The sequence below is a fragment of the Melospiza melodia genome, chromosome Z (genome assembly GCF_035770615.1).
Source record: "Melospiza melodia melodia isolate bMelMel2 chromosome Z, bMelMel2.pri, whole genome shotgun sequence".
Taxonomy (NCBI): domain Eukaryota; kingdom Metazoa; phylum Chordata; class Aves; order Passeriformes; family Passerellidae; genus Melospiza; species Melospiza melodia.
This window is the reverse complement of record NC_086226.1, coordinates 43,394,560-43,418,271: the sequence shown is the minus strand read 5'-3', so window position 1 is coordinate 43,418,271 and position 23,712 is coordinate 43,394,560. Positions and strand designations below refer to the sequence as shown.

Below are 23,712 nucleotides of genomic sequence, written 5' to 3'. Positions count from 1 at the left end.
CACACTCAAGCCCTGAGCTGAGCATTTCTTTTGTCTAGGTGCTCATGAAGATGAAGAGCCTGCTCTAGAAAACACTGACTACTTTAGCAGAATATAAACCAAATAAATACAATGCCATGAATACAAGATCACAACACTGTTAGCCATAACACAATAGCATCCTCTGAGAGATTTCACACATAGAATTTTAATGGCTGACCTTTACTGCTGCCTACAAAGCTGAAACTCTCCATCAGATTTACAGTATGGAAAGCACTTACCTATGAACTCCATATAAACATTAAACACTTATCTATCATCTCCAGTGTAAGAGTTGCAACAAATGGGCTGATTAAATCTAAAACAATAGCAGACAAATTAAGATAATGGAAAATTTAGCTTTGTTTTTAGACAAGTTGCAGTTTCTGCACTAGTATTATTACAGGAATTAATTGCAATGAGTAATTATTTCCTAGCTTGTTTTCTCTGAGGAACATCTAAAACCAGACTTTTTTCCTCAAATTCATAATTTGAAATAACTCAGCCACCTTTTGTAAATCAAGTTTGCTCCTTAAGTTGCTATCCAATAATCAAGATTGAAGTTTCTTCTTAAATCATCCTGACAGCAGTACTAGAATGCAAGAATGTGAATGCCCAAGTCTCCTAGCATTGCTGACAATAAAACCTGAGTGCTTACACTGTCTATAAACCAAGCCAATATTTTAATGGCCAAATCAGAATCCTATGCACATTGTAACAGACACATACTGCAAATGCTTTTGTCTGGCTCATCAAAAAAACCACTAGTCTATACAAGCTCTCATATATGCATCCTAAAAGTACATTTCTACAAGATTAACTCCATAAATTTAGTTTCTCTAAAACTATATTACTGCATATTCAAGAATTAATGAAATTAATGAAACAAACCATAAATGTAACATTAGGTCACTTAATTTCAGGCCATGACTTCATAAAGGTCTCTATAACACTGGTATATGAGACATTATGTTCACTTTTATTTTCATTTGTCCATAGAAACTTAATATCTTGTTGCCTGCAAGAGGGTGGTTGAGGACAATGACTCAGAAAATACTGACCCTCACATTCTAAGTCAGTGGTTATGACTTCTAATACTAGTTTGGTGGCCTAGGAAATCATCATAGTTTCAGTTTGATTCACAGTGTGTACCTATCCACAGAATGTAGCAAAATCAAAAAGCAGCACATTATCAATATGGAAAACATCTGGTCACCATGTAAGGTCACTTCTATTCCACTTATGCCCTTGTATTCTTAGAAGTGGTTCACTCAAGACAGTGGTCTGACCCAGAGGTGGGAAATGATGATAAAACTGAGATGCAAAGTTTACCTGTCCTGGGAGTGATGGGCAGAGCTAATACCTTAACTCACAGGCTAACACTGGTGCTATAAAGAAAGCCTTGTTTTATTTTAAAGACTCAAGTAAAATATAAAGGCCAAGGCAAGTACTTTGCCTTACAAATTTATTTGTTCCACATTTATCTTTATTTCCACATAACTGGAAAGAACAACAGCTTTGTACTGAACAAGGCTTTGTAGGGAAATTATTCATGTCTTTAGGGGCAGCACCGCCACCTGGTGTTGCAGATGAGCCAATTTAGGTCCTGTGAATCTTTCCAACAAAAAAATGAAATTTCCTACCTCACCTGCATTCTGCCATCCCCTGGGATTCTAATTTCCTTTGTACTTCATTTTTGTTAAATGGAATCCAAATTACTTCTAGGCAGCCATCTTCCTACCAACAAGCAATTTTCAAATTCCAAATTAACACATTTTCAATTCCTATCTTCTTGAACAAAAGCATTTTGGTACACAAAATATAGTCTTGCTCTTTCCCATACATTTTTCAACCATAAAGTTTGCGAAACTCATTCATACCTGGATTCTAAACTGAGGTTACAGTGAAGACAATAAAGCATGTCTTACATGGACACAGTAAATGAGTCTGTGTCTGGGATAGCACATCACGACAGCAGAGAAATGGAACTGACTTGAAATAAAAAAATACCTCTTTTGCCCTTAAAAGTATCTTCACAACATAGTTTTGTGTAACAACTGTTCTAAAACAACGTCTGAAACACAGAAATAAAAGAGCATTTCCTCAACACAAGGAACTCACTCTAGCTATAATCACCAGTTAGTACAGGCAAGACTCTATGTACAACCAGACAATTGACAGCTACAGAGCAGACGTCTGCAGGGCTGTCTCCTCTCTGAAAATGCTAATACAGCTGACACCGTGCTAACTTGTTTTCTCTTTTCTGTGAACACAAAATGAAAATGCAAAGCAGTTCCTTGAAAATCATGGAATAGACATCTGCTCTGGCTCAAGACCATTAGCAGAGGAGCAGCAAGAACTGTGCCTGCCAAACAGACACAGAAGGTCTTGCCAGGCCTGGAGAAAGCCAAACATGGACTGTACCAGCACCAGCACAACGGGTTTTTTTCTACAGTGGATTTCTACTGGCTATGACACTTGCCAAAATAAGAACTCATTTTCACCTGGAGGTGTGACTAGTTCAAATGCATCGCAGGGCACAAATCTGTGGCTCCAGCCCAAAATACATGGCATGAGCAGTCCTACTGACAGCAAAGTGCTACAAGGTATTAACAGTCTCTGCAGGATCCAAGCTACATACATAAGGACCTGCTGGCTGTTTCTCATCCATGCAGAGCCTAATTCCCACCTAAATGCTCATAGGCAAACAAAGGAAACAAATTAGTGCATAAAAACCACACTGATTATTTTGTCTGTCCTCCTGCCTGACAAAAGCCTCTGAATTTCAGCTGATGATTCTACTTACAGCGTCATAAACAGTGTTGCAAATAACAGCCACAGGTCAGGGGCCCAGTAATGAAAACAGACTATAAATTATGGAGTCTCCAAATGTATGGTACAAAACAAAATAAAATAAAAAAAAAATCCATCTTTAGCATGGAAAAATGCTTTACAAGATGCTTTGTCTTTAATTTTGTCACCAAAAAGACAGTGGAATGTCATTTCAAGTATAATCTAGACAAATAATTTAGCTATAAAATTTGCACAGCAGATCTCAGTACCATGTGTAGATATTTTAACATATAACTTCTTGAAAATAAGAAGTTTAGCTTCATTCCCTCCTCTTCCTAAAAGAAAATAATTTATAATTCAAGAAGAAACTGCAAAACCTGAAGAAAATTTCCTCTTTAAAAAATGTCTTTAAATATGATTGTCCGGTAATACTCCTAGAATAGCTTTTTTTTCACACTACAGTACTGTTAAAACAATGTCAATGAAGACATCAGTCAGAGACAGTCACACACTTTGGATTTTGTGAAACAAAAAAAATAGCTAGTAGAAACTGAACATTAAGTAAACAGGCAAATTCTAACTTGTTTCTGTACTACGGCTTTGAATATATATGACAAATTTTTAAGACGTTGAGTGCTTTTTGATATAGAAGCTCAGAAGCATATTGTTTCATACCCTTTTTTGTTTTGAAGGTCTTACAGATGCAAGGTAACCAAAAATGAGCTCAGGCTGCAATTAATTTGACAAAGTGGAGACAAGAAACCAACTTTTCTCACCCAGGCTATGCTCCTCTTTTTTCCTCTTTTCCCATTTTGAGCTATCCACATAGGCTGAAGAAAGAAGAGATCTTCGACCTAATGAAGAGAGAAAACACTATGTAAGCTGGGTTGCTTACACAGCTCTACACAAACATTTTATTAGGTACCACCTTCTCTTGTCACATTTACTAAGTGGAATGCATTAACTGTCTTTATGTCAGTAACTACTAATCTAACAATTCAGATTCTTTGTATGTGAATCAACTATTACATTGTAATATTTAAAACTGAAAAGCTTTCCCCAAGAGTCTTTTTTTTAAGCATGAAACATGTATTTCCAAACCTAAACTCCGTATTCAAGAAAATAACAAATTTGTAAAGGTAGAAAAAACCCTCAACAATAAAAGCAACTTCTTTGTGCCCACAGACCCTTTACATCAAATGCTAGCAATTAGATAAATGTAGGTTAAAAACATAAGCAAAAAGAAAAAAAAACCCACACAAACATGCTTTTCTGCTGTTGCTGAAGGCTATTTCGACCTACAAAGGCATGTCTTACTGAAAATACTTTCATTTTTATAACTGCCAATCTTCCATCTCCTATGAACTGCAGACTCACTCAAATGTTAGTGAAAGCTCTTTCCAAACACTCTTTGTACCACAAAAACTGCTCAAGACGCTGTGCTAGCTTTTGAAACAAAATAGAAAATGCTTCAGCTGGAAGAATTTGTGTATCAGTCAGAGAGATGATAAGGTCTTGAAAATGCATGAGGAATACCTGGATAAAACTCGTTGAAGGAAGATACATTAATACATGCAGAAGGTCACAGGAATTAACATTATGAAATAAGAATATTTTAAAAATAGATACTACAATGCTACACAGAAGTCTTAGCAACAACTTCAAAGTCTTTATCTAGACATCTTACTGCTAGCACTAAAAAGTTTCATTTTGGTTGTTAAACAATTTTTCCTTCTTATCACCTTTCTGACACACAACTATACCCATGCATCCTGTACTGAACACCTCATGAAACTATCATCAAAAAGATTCAGAACACAGAATTCCACAGCCAGACTACAAAATTATGTACAGTACTTGACCAAAAAGTTAGAAAATAATAATTTTAAAAGGTATTTCTGGTTGGTTGGTGGAACTTCCTTTAGCATTCTCCTTCTTTATGTTGACAGAAGAGGCACACAAAAGATTCAGGAGTTTTGGTGTGGCAGGCTTGGGGTCTTTTATTGCCGGTTTTTTCTTTCAGCATAAACAAAAAGTCATTCATTCATTCACAGCTAGGGATGCCACGAGCAAGCTCGAGGCATTCCAGGCCTTTTCCCCAGCACAGGCCCCGCGTGTGCCAGGCCCGGAGCCAGGGGGCCCGGCCGGGCGGCGCGGCTGCAGCTACCGGGACGCGGCACGGAGACACGCGTGCTCGGCGAGGGCGGAAAGCGCAGCAGGCACCCACCGCCGGCACACTGTGCCCAGCCTTGCTGGCCTCAGTCCTTCCCCAAGGTCAGCTCTTTGGCTTTTCCAAAACACCAGCCTTGGTGGCGCCTCCGTCACCACCGGTACCGGTTTTCCTGAACACGCACTGCCGCGGGTTTGGCGGCCTCCCGCACAATTCCGCGTGGCTTGCCCTAATCAAAAAAGGCAGGTACTACCATGTCGAGCTATGAAATCGGCTCGGGGAATTACCAGTTAAAAAGCAAATTGCGAACAGTCTCCTGCACTACATACTAGCCATGAAACGTCTTTTGAGCTATCTCCAAATCCACACGTGCACATAGATGAAGAGGGAAAGGTGAGTGAAGTCCCTACGCAGCACCCCGTCCCTGCTCATGCTCCCCACCGCAGCCGGCGGCAACCACGGCGGCCAGCGCCGCGCCCCCCAACCCGCCAGCAGCGCACCGACCTGGGGCCGCGCCGAGGGCGCTCCCGCTGCAGAGCACGGCGCGCCGGAGCACGGGGGCGGCCATGGCGCCGAGGCCGGAGGAGGCGGGCGGCGGAGCGGAGGGGCTGCGAGCGCCCCGCCCCGCGGGCTCGGCCGGGAGATGGCGGCGGTGCTGGCGGGCGGCTCCGGGCGGGCGGCGCGGGAGGCGGCGCGACGCTCGGCGGTCCGCCCGCCTCCCTCGGGCGGCTGGGGCTGCGCGCCCGCAGGTACCGCGGCTTGTACGGCGGGGGTGGGTGCCGGGATGCCCGGCCGAGGCGCGGGGCTGCCCACTGTCTGCGGAGCTCCCGGAGTACTGCAGCTCCCGGCAGGCCTGCTCGCCGCTGCCGGCTGTGTGCCTGACGGGAACTGTAGTTCCTGAGCGAGTGCCCCGCTCGGCGCCGGGTGTTGTGGCGGGGAGCGCCGCGGATTACGCTGCGGTGGACAGGCCGAGCTGGCGCGGCAGAGTGCAGCCCGGGGACAGACGGCGTCACAGAATCGGTGCAGCAATCACATAATGGCCTAGCTTGGAAGGGGCCTTAAATATCATCCACTGCGAACACCGTGCTGTGGAGACACCTCCCACTAGACCACGTTGCTTAGAGTCCCAGCCTGGCCCTTAGCCTGTCCAGGAATGCTAGATCCACAGCTTCTCTGAGCAGATTTTTCCACTGTCTTACCACCCTCCCAGTAAAGAATTTCTTCTTCATCTCTTTCCTAAACCTATTCTCTAATCAAAGCCTTTGACTCCAGTAGAAGGCCATTCCCACGTGTCTTAGCAGTACATGCCCCGCCTACATTCTGCTCCTGCTGTCTTGCAGGCCCCAGTGTAAGGGTGCAGTAAGGTCACCCCAGAGGTTAGTGTTAGTCAGCATATCCCCTGCTTACTGTTACTGTCAGGATATGACATTTAAAAACAAAACAAAACAAAAAAAACCACCAAAAAACAAACAAGCAAAAAAACCCCCCAAAAACCCCAACAAACAAATAAACATGCAGATTCATAAATGCGTATCTTTTCTGGGAGGATGACAGCCTTATGCATACCCTGGGATTCAGAGATAAGGAAAAAGGGGTGCATGGAAAACAGGTGTATGGCACCATGCTCCCCAGGCCCTGGCAAGGCTCCTGCCCTGCTGTGCCAGCAGAGCTGAAAGTTTCGCTCAGGTTACACCTCTGCTATACCCCTCAGAGACATGGAGACCTCTCTGTCTTGAATGGAGTTCTGCCCATCCCCTTCAGGGACTGGCCATGTAGAGGGTTGCAGTGTGCCTGACGCTAAGCAGTTTGGTTGGTTAAATTCTCTGGGATAGTCTGCGCCACCTGCGCGTGCCAGCTCTCATATCCATCTCCCTCTTTTTTCCTTGGCAGTCCCTTTGGTTTTGAAACATTTCTGTAACACAGTAAGTATGTGTCTAAGGAAGCAGTACAATTCAGCAAACTGAATTCAAGAAAAATGAAATTCTGCTGCCCTAATCTCTCTATTGACACTGACAACTGATTGTCCATGATATGTGATGCACTAGTTCCATCCCAGGCACCAGCATGATTTCTTCACCAGCTTTGGAGAGGCCCATGACAAGAATGGTCTTTCAGTGCTAGACCAACAGAGGTCTGTGGGAAGGAAATGGCAGTGTAATACAGGTCAATTTCATGCTGAGTAAAATGTATTTGTTTACCCATTGGAACTGTTTCAATTAAATTTAATGGATAAATGTGCCATTTAATGGATTTTTCTTCTTCAGGTTTTATGAAGCGTGTCATTATCATGCTTCACTTGCTTAGAAAACAAGTGGTTTTATTTACATGGCCAGTTATGTTTTCCTAGGGATATGCAGAATGAAAATAAGCAACCTAACTCAGTTCAATACTTGCTCTTGTGCTTTCATGGTTAGAATAATTCCTTATAAGCTAAAACCTTAAAATATTAGATTGTAACAGTGTAATCTGTTATTGTGACACTGTTACTAAATCAGTAGTTTCAAATAAAAATCCTCTGGACACCTGTTTTTGTGACAGCAAACACTTGTCAAATAGCTTTTGCATGATGCTTTTTTTAAAGCAGCTTGCAACACAGTACAGTTAAAGTCAGCACCCAAAGTTAATTTTGACGTTCTAGACTCAGTGACTGTCTTACCTCTGACATCTGTACAGCAGCAGAACATTACTAGGTCTCCAGGGTGTTACTACAATGCAAATAATACACTTGTTGTTTTTATAAATTAAAAAAATAAGCTTTTTGTGACTTCCTACTGCATTGGGAGCTGCCAGAATGTTTCATTTTATAGTAGCAAGGACAGCACTTGTGGGGTAAGCAAGTTGTGACGCTAGTAAACTGTGGAAAAACGAAGGAAAACAAGACAAATCATTATAAAAGTGTAAAGGAGGGAGCAGAAATTTTGTGCAGAATCTTCTTGTACCTTGGCATAGTGGAGAGGAATGTAGCCTCTACTTTTTCTTTTGCACATCCAATAACTAGATAGTTCTTCATCCTTGTACGCATAAGCTTTGGAAAGCTGTGACATATTATTTGGGTTGTTTTGTCAGTGATGTGAGTAACTGCAGTTTTTGCAGTCTGATTTTTAGTGTCCTATCCCAATGGTCGGGCATCACACAGTTGTTCGTGTTTCATACGTGCTAGGTTCTGTACTATTAAATCACAGTGCAACATAAAACCTGACCTTCCTCCTTTTTTCTTATGGCAGGGAAGCGGTATCTGCTAACAGAAGAAGATATAAAGTTACAAGAATTTCAGCAGATGAAGGTGGCGATTAGAAATGAGCTTCATGGCAATAAAGGTATACCATTTATTTCACCACTTTAGCATGAGTCTTAGGAAACAGGCAGTCAAAGTCATAATAATATCATCAATTCACCTAATTTAAAGAAACAAATTATGTCTTCCTCTTGCAAATATTTTGTACTTAACATTGTTGGAAGATCTGAGGCCTTGTAGAATGAAATGTAGTATTAGTTATGCTGTGTTGAGAAGCTTTCATGTTTGTAAGGTGTTTACGCAAGACCTGAAATGTTTGTGCCCTCACGTTTCACACATTGTAAGACAGTCTAATAGAAAAAAACTATTTCAGTCTACAAACCTTGCTTCAAGTATCATATCAGCACAGAAAGTTAACACAAAGCTAAATAGTTACCTTACTATCCAGACAAGGGCTTTCACAGTAATTTTTTTTTAATTTACTCCCTAAATTTTGTCAGCATCTTTTAATTTTTTTTTTTTTTTTTTGCCTAATGTGAATTTTCAGTTGTAATCTGATTCCAAATGATATATGCTACTCAGAATATGAAAAACAAATTCAGGTTTTCCAAAGTAATGTAGGGGCAGGATCAGTGGATTTCTTCTGATCTTGTCATGCTATTTAAAATATATACAAATTTCTTTATTTTAGAAACATAACTATAAACATGAAGCTGCCCTTGTTATTTAAGAAAAGCAATGTAAAACTCCTGATTTATCATGCGTGGGTGTGCTAGTGATACAAATTGAAAACTGTTCCGAAGGTTGTAATTAATTCTAAGGCAAGAAGAGACAAATAATCAGATCTACTTTTATATAACCCACTCTTCTGGGACAGAGAGGGAAGTAAAATCATCCTGATATTTTTTCTATATTAAGTAGAATTAAAATTGTGGAGGTGTGAGTCAAAATATCATTATATTTTGCTGGGATAATGGTATACTCATGTCGTAATTTATTCATCCTGTACTTGACAAACATTGAAATTTCTGCTTGCGGTCAATAATTTCTCCTAAAGCAGGTTAATAGAAGCCAAATATTTTGCTTTATAGATCACAATTGACCTTCTGGTTTTGTGCAAACTGAATCCTTTGAAAACTAATGAAAACATTGTTCCAAGTGCCTATTTGTCTGTATGTGTGTGTGGTTTCTGTATTGAGTGGTTAATGTTATACTTGAAAGATGAAAAGAACTATGGCTAGTAATAAACTTTATTTAGAAATTTAGGGAAAATTTTATACAGAATATATAATAGCTATTATTTATTGTTGTTGTGAGGCAAGTATTAACTACAATTATCTTATGGTAGTTACAATAGTTATACTAGTAGCTACAGTAGTTATACAGTTAGCTAGAATAATGTAAATACAGTTCAGATGCCAAATATTTTTGAAATTCCTGCACACCTTTGAACACATCACAGCCATTATATGTGCATACTTGTACATATATGTTTGTCTGGCTTCACAGGCTTCAATTCTGCACCTCAGTCTTAAGTAAGGACTTGTATTTGCATGTTGCCACAGGTGTGTATTAGGTCACTGTAGTCATTGTTCTCTGGTGCCCACTTTGCACCTCTTGTGCAGGTTACTAGCTTGGGAAAAGCAGTGACCCAGCAACTGCTGTAAAAAAGGTCATTTCCCAGCCCAAGATGTTGGCAGTACCATGAGAGGAATGGAGCTTTTAATGTACATGTGCTTTTAATCTTGTGTACATCTGAGTCAGAGGCCTGAAATTACGAGCTGAAGAACTGGTCTTTCTGCTTACTTTGTCATAGGACAATGTGCTGGATAGAAAACCCTCTGTTTTGGAGGAGAAAGGTAGCAACTCCAAGTTTATGGCTATTTAAAGAAATAGGTAGATTATGTATGAAAGTCTTTGTGAGTTCATCAACTATGAAGGAATTTAAGTCTTCTGTCTGAACAGTATTGTGTAGAAGTTCTTATGGTCATTTGAATGCTGAGTGGAAATGCTTTTGTTTGCTTGCTTGCCTTTTAGAAAAAGAACATACAATGTTACAAAACTTTGTTCCTTGTTAAAACTTTTGCATTACCTGATATGCTCCGTAACATATATAGTGAAATTCAGTTCACAGTAAGCATCTCCTTGGTTTTCTAAGTCTGGCATGACTTCATGGGGACGTATTGGCATGCTTGTCTGTTAGAAGATTTATGGAGTTTTCTTGGTGAAAGAAAACAAGAGTTCTGCTTCACTGAGTCTCCATATTTCAGGTACTAAGTATGTAATGCAGGTAATAGAATTGTCTATAGACTGCTGCTGTATGTGTTTTATTTTCAGATCAATATTTTAAAAATATTAAAGAAAAACTAAAGAAAAATGGAATCATCCTCAGAAATGAATTAAAAAATTTGCTGCATTTATGTCAGAATTCATCTGATGTGGAACTAGCCAGAAAAATTATTTACAGGTATTTTTAACAATCCATGTAACTCTCTTTTTGTTTTTATCTTTTTGCTTTTATTAGATCATCTTAGGCTATGTCTGCAGTTGAGGTCTTGCCCTAATTGCAAAATGCATAGTTAATCCCGTGATTTAAAGCTATATTTTTATTTAAATACTTTGGATCTTCCAACCCTTTAGAGACTCTCAAGTCAAAGGAGAGTTAATCTATGGGAGCAAAGTGGTGTCCTGCTGTATGGTGAACCAGAGAGAAAATTATCCCACAGCTGTAAGGCAGAGATGTTCTGGGTCATTCCAGCCAAGACATGCGTGGTTATAAACTGCCCTGCAACCAGTAGTCAGCAGCAAAAGGTTTTATGAATGGAAATTTTCCTAGTAAGTATGATATAGGGACTTAAAGAAAAAAGTGAAATGCTTTATCTTTAAAGTTTAGCACTTACTGCTGCTAAAATAAACTGCTGCCACTTCCTTTGCGCTTGTTCCTTGAATAGAAGGTGAAGTAGCTTGGAATTTTCAAGGCAGAGACCCATTCTATTATTTATTCAATGAAGGTTACTTTATTGGTATAAAATTACCAGTTAATTTATGTGTTTGATCAAAACAATAATTTTCCTTGAAATTTATTTCCTGTTATCTATGTATCTTTGGCTGCTGCAGCTAGAAAAGTGTGCCTCAGTCATTGCACCTACAGATCTTGCTGTATATTTAAAGCTGTTCTCCCTTGGCAAATTCCATGCCCTGTGTGATTAATTTTTTAATCTTTCCCATAGGTACCATGAACAGAATAGAATCACAGCCTTACATAATTTTAAATTTGGGCCACTCTTTATGAGACTGTGTTATGAGCTAGACCTTGAAAGACCTGCAGTAGAACTTATCAAAGATCAGGTAATTCCCCTGTATATACAGTAAACATATTGTTGATCTTATTATTAGTCAGATATGAGTAATGGTATGCTACACATGAGTCTTGCATGAGCTGATAGACTTGAAGATGTGTTGCAGTAACAGAGATATCTATGACATTAATTTAGGTGTGCAGATTACATGGTTTTTTATGTTAGCATAGTAATTAAATGTTTGTTTGATTGGTAACTTTATTTCTGTATAACTGCATCATTTGAATAAAATTTAAGTTTAAAGTATTGATGAAAGAATAATTACTTAAATGAATACAGCTGATGCATGTTTTCCTGCATCTTGTGTTGTGTTAAATCATTCTTGGAAATGAGCACTTGTAAGTTTTTCTGTGGTAGTCCTGTGAAATTCCTTGGATTACTTGCACTAACAGGTTCATCCTGTTGCTCTGTACTTCAGTCTCTCTCTGAACACTATAGAGGTGATATGATACTAATCAGCTCAGAAATTTGGCCATTTTAGTGCTGAAGGAACTGAAGGACTTGTTTCTGAGCATTTCTAAAATTCTGTGTGCGCTATTATGCAAGATAATAATCAGGCCCAGTGCGTGCAATAATGTTGTGACTTCAAAAATCTCTGGCAGCCAATGAAAATCTCACTGATATTAATTCATTAAGGCATGAGATATGTCTAGCCAGAAATGGGAGAAGCATTGCTACTATTCTTAAGTTAGGCATGTATAAGAAAGTGTATATGTAGTTTCTATTATGGTTTGAGGTTTTTTAATTGATATCTAGATCATTAAGACAGGAACTGCTGTATTTATAGTACATAGTAAGTGGTAGATACAGTTTGAGTACCACTTCTCCAGATTCTGCTACAGAAACTTAATACCTCTGATATATTTTGTCTATTCCCAACACACAGTGTTGGGAATAAAATTTAATTCTTTTCTCTTCTGATACTGTTACCATCATCACTATTGCTCTTATACTGATCATTTGATATTGTGATTAGCAAAAATTCATTCTATTTCATGGTGGTGGTACTTCACTCCAAAAGACACTCTTCATCAGCTGCAAACTATCAGTGATTTCTGCTTCCATTGACTTAGAGGTCATTTTAAAAAATAGGATAGTGGGACTCTCTGGGAATTTTCTGTTTAATTTTAGTGAGCTTTTGACCATAATGAGTCACTGGTATTTTAGACATCATTTGACAGAGAGACAGACAGGCAAGGAACCCAGAGAGTTAAATGCTGAACTTGTAAAATCAGACTTATTCCAGTAGGAAGACCTGTTAAATGCTGTGCACAGTAAGACTCTTCACTGTCCTGATTTTTTTATGCTTGCTCTATTTCCTCTCCAGAATTTGCATGGTTTTTTCTCAGACAGTACATCATTCCATATTTTGATGACTATGTTGTTTAAAAAGGGCCATTTTGAAAGTAAGTACTGTATTTGCTAAGGGAAATTAATTTTGGGGAGGATGCTTCTCACTGTAAGTGGTACATGTGTGTGTGTGTGTATATATATATATATATATATATATATATATATATATATATATATATATATAGGCTGATTTGTTATGGTTGTAAATGGCCAAACATCATGCAAATAACTGATGTGAATGTGTTGCATTGTAGTGTGTAATAAAAATGGAAGAGTCTATTTGTTTCATATTCCCGACAGAATTCTTGCCATTTAAGTTCTACAGAACTGCTGTTATCCAAGAGAGCTTTTTCCCCAAACCCTCTTCACTGAACTGTTACTTTTCTTTACTTTGTTATTTCCCATAGCATTTTTTCTACTCTGTTGAAAACCTGGTTTCTGTGCTTGAAAACCTGTGCCTTTGGAATGTTAATTTCCTCAACGATTTTTTTTCTCCATTCTGCATTTGTGTCAGAGCAAGGAAGAGTACCTTTTTACTTGTGTCCTCCCTCAGAGTGGCTACTACAGTGTAGAAGTCCAGTGCTTCAAATCAGTTTGGCCCTGTATGAAGACAAGGAGAAATCATCTGACCTAACTTCAAAGACTTCCCTTGAGAAAACCTTAAAGCTTTTCAAGCAAATCCCTTTATTTGATATTTGTTGAACACATAACAGCTGTTCTCTTAACATTTGGCAAATTTGAGTCCAGCAGTTGTCCTAAAAGTTGCAACTTGGCCACTGCAAAAGAAACCTAGATCAGCACCTAAACACAGAACCAGAGGATACAGTCTTAAGCTCCACCAAGGGAAATAGAGATTGGATATCAGGAAAAAGGTTTTTACAGAATGGGTGGTAAAGTATTGGAATGGTTTGCCAAGGGAGGTGGTGGAGTCACCATACCTGGGTGGGTTTAAAAAAGGATTGGATGTGGCACTTGGTGCCATGGTCTAATTGACGTCTTAGGGCTGGGTTGGACTCAGTGAACTTGAAAGTCTCTTCCAACCTTGTGATTCTGTGATTCAGCATTGTGAAATGGACCATGTGACTTAATGAGGAGATGCTATGTAGTTTGCCTACAGTGGTGGAAGCTTTCTGGGCAGTTAGGAACAATGACAGTGGCTTTTTCAGGTGTATAGAATTTAGTTTTAGATTTTCATGTAAAAATAATGGAGGAATAAGGCCATGTGCTAGTGTAAACTGAAAACCTCCTTGCTAAATTGGAAGAGGTCCAAATGACCGTGCATTAAACTTTTTGAATTCTTTAAATAACAAATTTCAGTTTGCATTCATATTTTCAAATAAACTTATTGAACTCATACCTTGTTGACTTGTTTCTTCTTTTCAGTTATGAGAGGTACAGCCTTAAATATATGAAGTGAGTAACACTAATATATTTTTGATAGGTGCTTTGGAAGTTCTGGTCGAAATGAAAAAACAAGGTATACCTTTCAACAAAGAAACCTATCTACTTGCAGTTGCAATATGCTATAAACTGGTAAGGATTATGAATGAAGAAGTGTTTGAAATGCCTTCTCTGTCTCTCCCTTTAGATTTCAAATTTTGGATGTTTTTGGGTTTCCATAATTTCCCTGTCATGATTTTGTATCTAGTGCAAGTATTTTAAACTTATATATGTAAGTCCTAAGGTGCTTCATCGTACATGATATAGTGCACATACATTGTTTCCCATACAAACTAATGTGACAAAGCAAATCTCTAAAAAGTTGCATGGACATGAGCATTAAGAAACAAATCTGGTGCAGCCTTTGATTACCTTAGCATATTCTTTCTCTGTGATGTTTGCATCTCTTCAGTATGCTGTGCTTCAGCCTCAGTATTGGTTTTATGGTCTTGTTTCCTTAAGGCATATACATGACATGTTCTATTTGCCAGACATCCCCCATCCATTTCTCCCCTCCCCCTACAGGCAGTCTTGTAATTTCATTTTGTAATTGTACACAAATTTGGCAAGGAATAGAATTATAATTGTTCCCTACTCGCTTGCTGAAAAGGGACAGCTGAATGGAGAAAAGAAGCATAAATGAATGCCTTTAGGTAAACAGACAGCCCTTTGAGCTTACCTGTATGATTAGCTCAAAGAAAAAGAGCTTGAGCTTGGTAAGAAACTAGAATACGTCAGTTATGTGAGTGTTTTCTTAGAACTGTTTCCCTTTCATAGCAAAGTGAGATCCCAGAACTTTTTATTTTGATCTTCCTCTCCAGGTTTGAGTCAGTTCTGCAATACCCTTTTCCAGACCCCTCTCTGGGTCAGGAAAAGGGTATTGAAATTTTAATATGAATCTTTCCCAAACTTGTTTGGAAACTCTTCTTCCATTTCCTAATCTTGTATAAAGACACTGGCTGGGGAAAAAATTACACCACTAGACTAAACTTCCTCAGGTTTCTCAGTTAACCATTCAAGGAAACTGAGTGCAAATGTGATAACAAGGACATAGCCTAAAAAGGTACCTCAGCAGCAGTTTTTGTGGTTTTTCTGAAATTCTCAGTTCCAATGAATTTAAGCTGCCTTTAGGTCTATTGTAACTTCTTTCCTAAAATGTTTGCAAGTTTTTTTAACATGGCCTGCAGTTAGAATGCTAGATCCAAGGTATGTCCTACAGGAATAGGTTCCCAAGGCTTCTTTTTCTTCTGCTTCTGGCCCTACATATATTCTCAACAGAAATCTGGCCCATTATTACTATTGATGAAAACAGAGGGGGAGATGATTCTACTCTGTCACCTGGTTGAGTTGAATAGTCACAATAAATTTGTGGGGCTTTTTCACTAAGATAAAATACTATCAATAGGGAAGTAAGCTGTAGTAACCCTTTATGCACTAAATAGGATTAGGTGGAGCTCTTTTAAAAGCTTAATCTATTGGCTCATCTCTTAGGAGGAGGAGGAGGAGGAGGAAAAAAGGTGAAGCTCAAACTTGCTTTTTCTCATGACACAAGATAAAGCATGTCAGAAAAAATCTTGAAATTAAGTGTCTTCAAGATGTCGTACTAAAATAATATAAATAACAGTATTGGTATCATTAAAAGTGTTGCTGGATTTTTACCATTCTTGGTTTCTTTTGAATAACCTTGCCAGAGACCAGTACAGAAGGCTTAAACTTAGATTATTTCCAATGGATAAACAGAGGAATTAATGTTTAATCTTTGCACAAAGGTATTTTTGAGGTCAACTCTGAAACACTTCTGGGATGGTTTAATTCTCTGTAAGGCACTGCCATACTCTGAGGTAACAGCGGGAAAGAGCTATAGGCCTTTTGATGACAACAAAGTATTTATGTAATAATAATCAATCTTCTGGTGATCAAAATGTTTCTAAATTTTCAAGGAACATATTTTGAACCATATTTTGCAGGAAGACACTATGTACAGAAATCAACACCTCAGATTTGGTGTTGATTTCTGTACTAGCAACAGAAATCAACACCAAATCTGAGGACTCTTATCCATATTGGTGGTACCAGTTGTTACGAAACATTCCTGCTGCCAGCTTTTAGGTTTGACAGATAGTATTTTGTTTGGGGTCCAGTCAGTTCCACTTGTGATTTCCACTCTCCATTGGTTTGGAGAGTCGATAGTTTGAGAGGTAGCACACAGCTTACTTAACTCATTGCCATTTAGTATCGCCCGTTGAAAATTCCCAGCCATAATGGAAGCCTTCTGTGTTGGAAAAAGGCAAATGTCTAAGCTGTAATATTAGAATATATACTTTGGAAGCATTTTTCAAGAATTAATCCTTAAGAGAGGCTCAAAATGGCTAAATGTTCAAATTCATTAGATTTCTTTAGTGGAATGGTACTTAACAATTCAAGCTTAGAAAATGTTGATTTTGAGTAACTATCTAATGTAGCTTTTATAATTAAGTAACAACAAAAATTAATATTCCTTCCTGATTTAGAAGTTATTTGAAGGTGAAAATGAAAATATCTATTTGTTTAGGATACTGTTGGGGCTGTTTCATCTGTTGCAGAAGCCCAAGTAGTTAGGGCAAGGTGTAGTTGTTAAAATAACAGAAGTTACTTTTACCCTCCTGTGACCTCTGTCACTTTGAATATCATGTTTTTATGTTGTGTTTCTCAAAAAGAGCTGCACAGAATCTGCTTGGTTGGGTTCAGATACATAGTGCCTTTGTAGTTGTACAGTATGTTGACTTCTGAATACTTTCTGAATATGATGGCAGGTGCTTATAGTTCTTTCAGGTAACTATAGAAACAAGCACAACTTCCTGTGATATTTCTATGCAGGGCAGCCCAGAATCTTCCAAAATCTCTGCGAGACTGCTTGAAGAAGCACAGCTAAAAGGTGACACGTTGCCACTGCGAGCATACTGCTTTGCAATGGCAGCTGCTCTCAAGCAGGTATGGTGTCTTTGTTTTCAGTTGTGCCTGGGGCTCTGTAGAGAGATACTCTGTAGTTGTAGACAGATAGTGAAAGGAAGCTAACGTGGAGAAAGCATAGCTATGTAATAGCTTCAAGTATTGGAACTTTTAGTCTCCTGAATTAGTAGGATTGTACAAATTGAATATGGAAGTTTCTAAATGCAAACATATGTCTTGAGTGTGATGCACACATATTTTGTGATAATACTATTTAAAACATTAAAAAATTATAGAGTCAAGCCAACACGTTAGGTGTCACCATGGATCTAGTCCTGCAGATACTGCTACTTAGTGGTAATTTCCATTAAATAGAATTAAGATGATAATTTAAAGTATTTGTGCAGTCATCTCTTTTAAATGATTGTCTTGGGAGGCAGACTCAAAGGCTTTGATATGTATTTCACTACTGCCAGGGAGGTGCAATTTCTCCACAATATGTTTCTGCCTGGGGAAGTTTTGTTTTATCTGATATGCCTAAGTACTGTTATGAAGAGGCTCTGACACAGCGCAGGGTGAAAAGTGGAGCAGAAGAATTAACTATTAGGAAATTCTAAAGTTTGGAATAAAGTTTGGATTTCCTCTGCCATTAATTTGTGTATGCAGGTTGGGTATGTCATGATCCTTCTCTGTTTCATGTTAAAACAGAGGAATGAGACACTGGAAGTGCTATAAATTTGGTCTTACTCACAAATTTGGATGAATGAGTAGAATTGTTAAAAGTTTCTATGCACTCTGTGGTCTGTTTTGCTCTGTCTGTGTGAATGGAGACACTGAAAAATAGCATCGTTGAAATAAATTTATTCATGGTCACAATGGCATGATAATATTCTTGTTTTGCAAATGGAATAATGCTCCACATTACATTTAATTGTTCTTAAGGCTGAATGAATTTTGACAGCACTCTTTGCTATAAGAAAGATGTTTCTTGATCCCAAGTAACATTGCTTGGTCTGGTAAATGTCAGTGTAATATTTAATGTCCATTCAGATCGGTTGATGACATAGATACAGTATTGTAAATATGTACGTCCAAAAGGTTGGAAGTGCTGGGCAGGGTGAATACACAGAGTAACATATGCTGCACTTCATTACTCTGACATGTGTTGAACTGAGCATGTGTGTAAACCTTCCTTCCTTTAGGTGATCTCATGCTCAGTGGTGGTTACATGTGACAGACACACACAGTACTAAAGAGCCAGATGACATGGGAACTCCAGTGTGGGGTACTCCTTTTGCAGGCTGGGTGCTGTTTGGTGTCTATGGGTCTTGGTAAAGGGGTTCTAGACGTGATTTATTGAAGAGTTGTTCAGGACTGTTGTTTTTCTGTCATTGTGCAAGTTTCTGACACATGTGTGACTATTTTTATATTATTTATGATTCCTTCCCAGAACGATGTAGCACAAGCCAAATTTTACTGTTCCCAGATAATGAGAACAGAGAACAAACTGTACAATAATCTTAAAGTAAGTATGCTTGCCTTGTATTAAAATTTTGCAGAGTATGCTACACTGGCCAATAAACTCCCCAGTGCAAAGTAATTGAAGACCAGCCTCTTACTAGCACAGGCGTATGTTGGTAATGTTGCTGAGCTTGTTTTTGAGCCAACAAATTTCTGTCAGTTGGATGGCTTACATTCTGGACTGTTAACAATCTCCACCCACTTTTTAAAATCACTTCCTGCCATAGGTGGGAATGTAAAGTAGACCAATCCTACATGTGTGAGCATAGACCCATGAACAACTTCTAGCTATGATTTTGCCTTTCTAGTTCCAAAAGATTTTAAAAACCCAGCTCTAAGTAAATGCTCTGCCCAGTTTAGGCCCCCTTCAGCCCTGCACACCATACCCACATATGTACATACAACAATTTTTTTCTTTAGTTGTGCAGTCTACAATCTGAGAGAAAGTCTGCATGTGCATGTGTAAGTGACCTCTAAACTATGGTAAAAACCACTTTATTCAAGAGCAGGTAGTGCAGCACCATCAGAGGAGCTCTGCCTCAAGCCTCACCCTTCCTTTCCAGGTCCCACCTGGTAAAAAACCCCAAACATTTGAAGAAATTGATCATTCCATCTCTTTCTTTGCAACGGATGGATTTATCTCAGTGCACTGTCTAGAAATGAATTTTACCCAGCTTTGCTTCATGTCTTCCTCAAACACTTTTGTAAAAATTTGCATTCTTATGATATGTACTGTTTGTGTGGTTTGTTTTTATTTTATTTTCAAGGTCCTTGTCCAGCTCAGATCTGGTTTGCTTAAAGAAGTAATAAATACATTAGAGGCAGCAGTGGAAGTAGATACACCTCCCTTTGTGAAAAGAACTGAGTTTTCTGAGCAGGTGGTAAGTATACAGTGATGAAAGAAGGTTCACAGTACTGAGCTGAGCCATGACAATGGTGGCTCACCTACAGAACTTCAGCTGCCTGAGTTCACCCTGCTCTCGTTGTTTGGGTTCTGGCGCATGCCAAGGCCAAAGCAGCTGGCTGGCTTCCTCTGCTCTTGATCAAAACACTTAGCTGTGAGCTTCATTTTTTATTTTGGATCTTGCTTCTAGAAGCTCATTTTTCATCTGAATGTAGGTGAGACTTTACCTGGTGGTGTTAAATGATTTAATCCCTTGCCTCCTACGGTATTTTCATTTCATGTGAAATGAGAATAAAATTTCTGGTAACAGTGATGTTGTTAGGTTGGTCATACATGAATGAACTATAATGCTCTAAAGGGAAGTGTGATAAGGGAAACAGTAGCTTTGCTATTTAACTATATGTTACTGTGAAAACTGGTTTTTACAGCCTTAAACAGTAAGAAGGCTTCCTCCAGAACACATATGAAGCCCTTCTCAGTTTGTCAGCATTTCTGCTGCTTTTCCCGAAGCTTTTTTAGTACTTAATTTTGGATATGCCTATAGAGCAAGACATTTCAAGACTGTGTTAATAATTAAATACTTAGTCTTTCACTGCTGTCTATTAAACAAAATTAATAACTAAGTGCAAAATAATAAATATTAGGAGAAGGGGAGGGTCAACCTTTCAAAACATAGCCCCTATAGATTAACTGCTATGTTGAAAAGAAATTCTTTAAGCAGCATTTTGTTTTGTAAAGTCGTTGCAATAAACATTGCATGTGTTAGTGTTGTATTTTGACTTTGCAAAATTTTTAGCTGCCAAAGAAAGCCTAAGCATTAGTCCTAGCTGCCCCCTTCCACAAGATATTATTGATAATAATATTTTTAAGGGATTTACCTAATACTTGAGCTCATACTCTTGTGTATGGCAAACAGAATTTCTCAGTCTTCTATAGTCTGAATTTTATGGATTTGTACTGTACTGTGCATTTATGAAGATACATCATAATAATTAAAATTGTGCTGATCTGGAAAGTAGATTCCAGGAAGCAATTATGTTTCCTGGATTTAAATAGAAGATAATTGCGTTTGTCTGTACGAGGACTGAAAATAGGATTGTACAACTCTGAGGAAGTTTTAAATCTAATAAACTCTCTTTAGTAGATAACCAGTGCCTGTCCACCATTTTGTGGTGATGCATAATGTACTTCTTGTAAAATCATCACCTTATGAGTCATTGCCTTAGCCACCTATCTTACACTGTGTGCTTTTTTTTTTTTTACTATGAGTTACTTCTTTTCTTCAGTGTGGTGGTAGAATGAGAGCTCCACTTGCTGAACTGTAACAATATGTCATTTTCTCTTCCTTAGCTGGCTACAGTCAGGGAAAAGATGGAAGAGAGCCCTGACCTTTCTGTCAAATTAGGAGATATTTATACAAAACTACAAGCTTCAGGACAGATAACCATGTGCACACTGGAAGACATGCTTTTCCAGATTCCTAGTTCAAAGAAGACCACTGCAAAGTTTTTAAATCAGAAGCAATTTGGCTGTCAGGGTACTAATCCACTTTGGTCAAATCTGTTGTTAGGATAGCTCAGTATTTGATGCCAAACTGAACTGCTGATAGTATCTCTTATAATCCAGGTTCAAATAAAATGTCTTTTCCCTTTCTACACAGTGGGAGTTTTAAGTTGTTTGTATAAAATTTCATTTTAAATACTGATCATGTAGCTTCCATGTTTCAATTTTGATCCTAAAAACAAGCTGCAACAGTGGGTATTTGTGTGTTGTTCAGAAATGGGAGTGATAGAAAGATTTGACTTTTTCCTTAGGCTTTTGTATCAGGATTTTCCTATGCTAAATATTTTGGAAGTGAATGGATGGAAATGAGCAAAGCAAGCAAAATGGTATGAGTATCTGACTTGACTTCTGTGGTTCATGAGGAGAAAATTTGGTCTTCATCAAGTTAAATGTTCTGACTAAAAGGATAGAAGCAGGCAAGAGTCCAGAGCGTGGAAGTGATTGAACTGTTAGCTCAAAGTCCGTAGATCTCAAGAGAATCAGGGGGAAGCATGCATCTTTTGTTCACTTTAATATCTTTTTATTCTAAAGAAATATATTAGCATTTTTTTCCTATCAACTGGGATCATGGAAATGCCATGGGAATTCGCGTGGTAACCAATGGGTTGTTTTCTCCCTTGAAGGAGATTCCTGATCAAAAGTCACTCTCAAGAGTGAGTGACTGCACAAATTGCTTTGTTCTAATTTTTCTGGTATTAAGATTCCTAGGATAAGCCAATCTTGATGCAAATTTCCAACTAATTCATAAAAAGTTTTTAGAGCAGTTACGATCACATTTTTAGCTATAATTACACCATCTGCATAGTTTACCCTATTTTTGGATTGAAAAAAAAGTACAAAGAAGCCTTTCTTTGTCCAGTTTTAATGACTCTAGATCAAATGTGCTGGACTCTAGCGTTTAAAAGCTGTTTGTGTCTGTGAATCCTGTGTACCCAAGAATCTGAACTTACTCACCATCCAGAATAGAAGGAATTGGAAATAGATATGCCTTGGCTAACATTCATGTGCCTTTGGGTGCCTTTGCATGTGAAGTGATGAACACATTGATAAAAGAACTTGGCAGCCTTGTGAACTGACAACTAGGTGGAACTCAGCTTGATACTTGCCAACTTGGGCTGCATTATCTCTCCTCTACCTTCTGTTTTTTATTTTGTCTCTGCTCCACTCAAGCAAAAGTCATGGCTCAGAGTATATTTTCTGTGAATAAATATCTTCATCTATATCACTGAAGCCATTGAGACACCGAAGAAAAAAGAACCCATCCATGCTTCAAAACAAATGTGGCTTCAGGCTGTGGGATGTTGCCTTCTGAAGCTCTAGCTCTGAAACTTATTTCTTTTGTCACAGTGTGTCTTGTTAATATTTAAAATGTACAAAAACTGTTACAAAGTAGATGGAATTTCAATGAAGTGAAGAATAATATGAAGTGTGTATCATACTTCTGTGATTTGTGTGTACCCTTTTTATGATTGGTGGCATAAAGTACTACATACATTAATCTAAAAACACATCTGTTACGTTTTCTGTAATATTGTGTAGTATGTAATTCCACATGTAGTTTCCTTTCATTGAAAATTCATTCAACAGATGTAACCCTTGAGAAGTTCTCAATCTTTTCTCCACAAATAAATTTAATATGATATTTGTAAAGACTGCTTGCAGTGTAGCAAGGATTAGTGGTAAAAAATTTAATTACTGTTCAGTTTACTCTCTATGGACAAGAAAACTGTCTGGTGTCATCCAGTACAACTGGGACAGCTGTTGTGTTGAAAGTCTATAAATGCCACATTTTTAAAGACAGTTTGACCCATTTAGCTCTGCATAGCAAATAAATAAGGTCAGTTCTGTTTAATTTCCTAACTTGGCACTTTAAAACTTGTATTAATTGCAAGAAATTGTAATGTCCTAGGACTTTGCATGTGTACTTGTTCATTCTAATTGTTTAGCTTCCTAACTAAGGCTGTATCCTACCTGCAACTGAAGTAATCATAACTCCTATTAAAATTGTCAAAATACTTGATGTTTTCCTTTTTTTTTCTCTTGACTACTTGTTTTCTTGAGATTCTTGTTTTCTTGGGGTTTATTTGCAAGTTGTTTTTTTTTTTTTAGAGAAATAACATCTTTGTCTTGAAAAAGAAAGGAGATGCACTTAGCTAGCAGTACTTCAGAAGAAAAGAAAAGCAGGGATTTAAGATTAAAGGATGGGTTCAAAGAAACACACACAAAATTCAGACAATTAAAATTAGAATATTGACTGTTGCTTTAGAAGTGTTGTAGAAGACTGCTAACATTTTCCCTTAGGGAAAAAAAAAGCTAAGGTAGTTCTAATATTTATGCAGCTGGTTTCCAGCTAAATCTAATTTGTGTTATACAAGTACCAGAGTCTGTAATTTGGGTAATCTTGGAATTGGTGATTATGTATGGATTC

At 38.2% G+C, this 23,712-nt stretch overlaps 2 protein-coding genes across 2 annotated transcripts in view; one reads left to right on the top strand and one right to left on the bottom strand.

The window, feature by feature from the left end:
* The window catches only part of MRPS27 (mitochondrial ribosomal protein S27), a 42,766-nt gene extending 37,190 nt beyond the window's left edge, over positions 1-5,576 (bottom strand). Inside the window, exons 1-2 of the mRNA XM_063180616.1 lie at positions 5,486-5,576; positions 3,588-3,665 (exon numbers count right to left, since the gene is read on the bottom strand). Coding sequence (XP_063036686.1) covers positions 3,588-3,665; positions 5,486-5,549 — 142 coding nt within the window. The 5' untranslated portion in view covers positions 5,550-5,576. The remainder of the gene's footprint in view (positions 1-3,587; positions 3,666-5,485) is intronic.
* Positions 5,134-23,299, top strand: PTCD2 (pentatricopeptide repeat domain 2). The gene is made up of 10 exons (XM_063180617.1): positions 5,134-5,374; positions 8,206-8,298; positions 10,554-10,683; positions 11,447-11,564; positions 12,903-12,981; positions 14,370-14,461; positions 17,225-17,338; positions 18,747-18,821; positions 19,585-19,698; positions 21,072-23,299. The coding sequence occupies exons 2-10, from the start codon at positions 8,259-8,261 to the stop codon at positions 21,294-21,296; spliced, it is 987 nt and encodes a 328-aa protein (XP_063036687.1). The 5' UTR covers positions 5,134-5,374; positions 8,206-8,258; the 3' UTR covers positions 21,297-23,299.
* The last annotated feature ends 413 nt before the right edge of the window (positions 23,300-23,712 follow it).

Bases quoted from the DNA above. Each gene is read 5' to 3' on its own strand.
- PTCD2 (XM_063180617.1), top strand. From the start codon at position 8,259: ATGAAGGTGGCGATTAGAAATGAGCTTCATGGCAATAAAG. The intron at 17,339-18,746 runs GTATGGTGTCTT...ATTCCTTCCCAG, and splicing joins TGGCAGCTGCTCTCAAGCAG to AACGATGTAGCACAAGCCAA. The intron at 19,699-21,071 runs GTAAGTATACAG...TCTCTTCCTTAG, and splicing joins CTGAGTTTTCTGAGCAGGTG to CTGGCTACAGTCAGGGAAAA.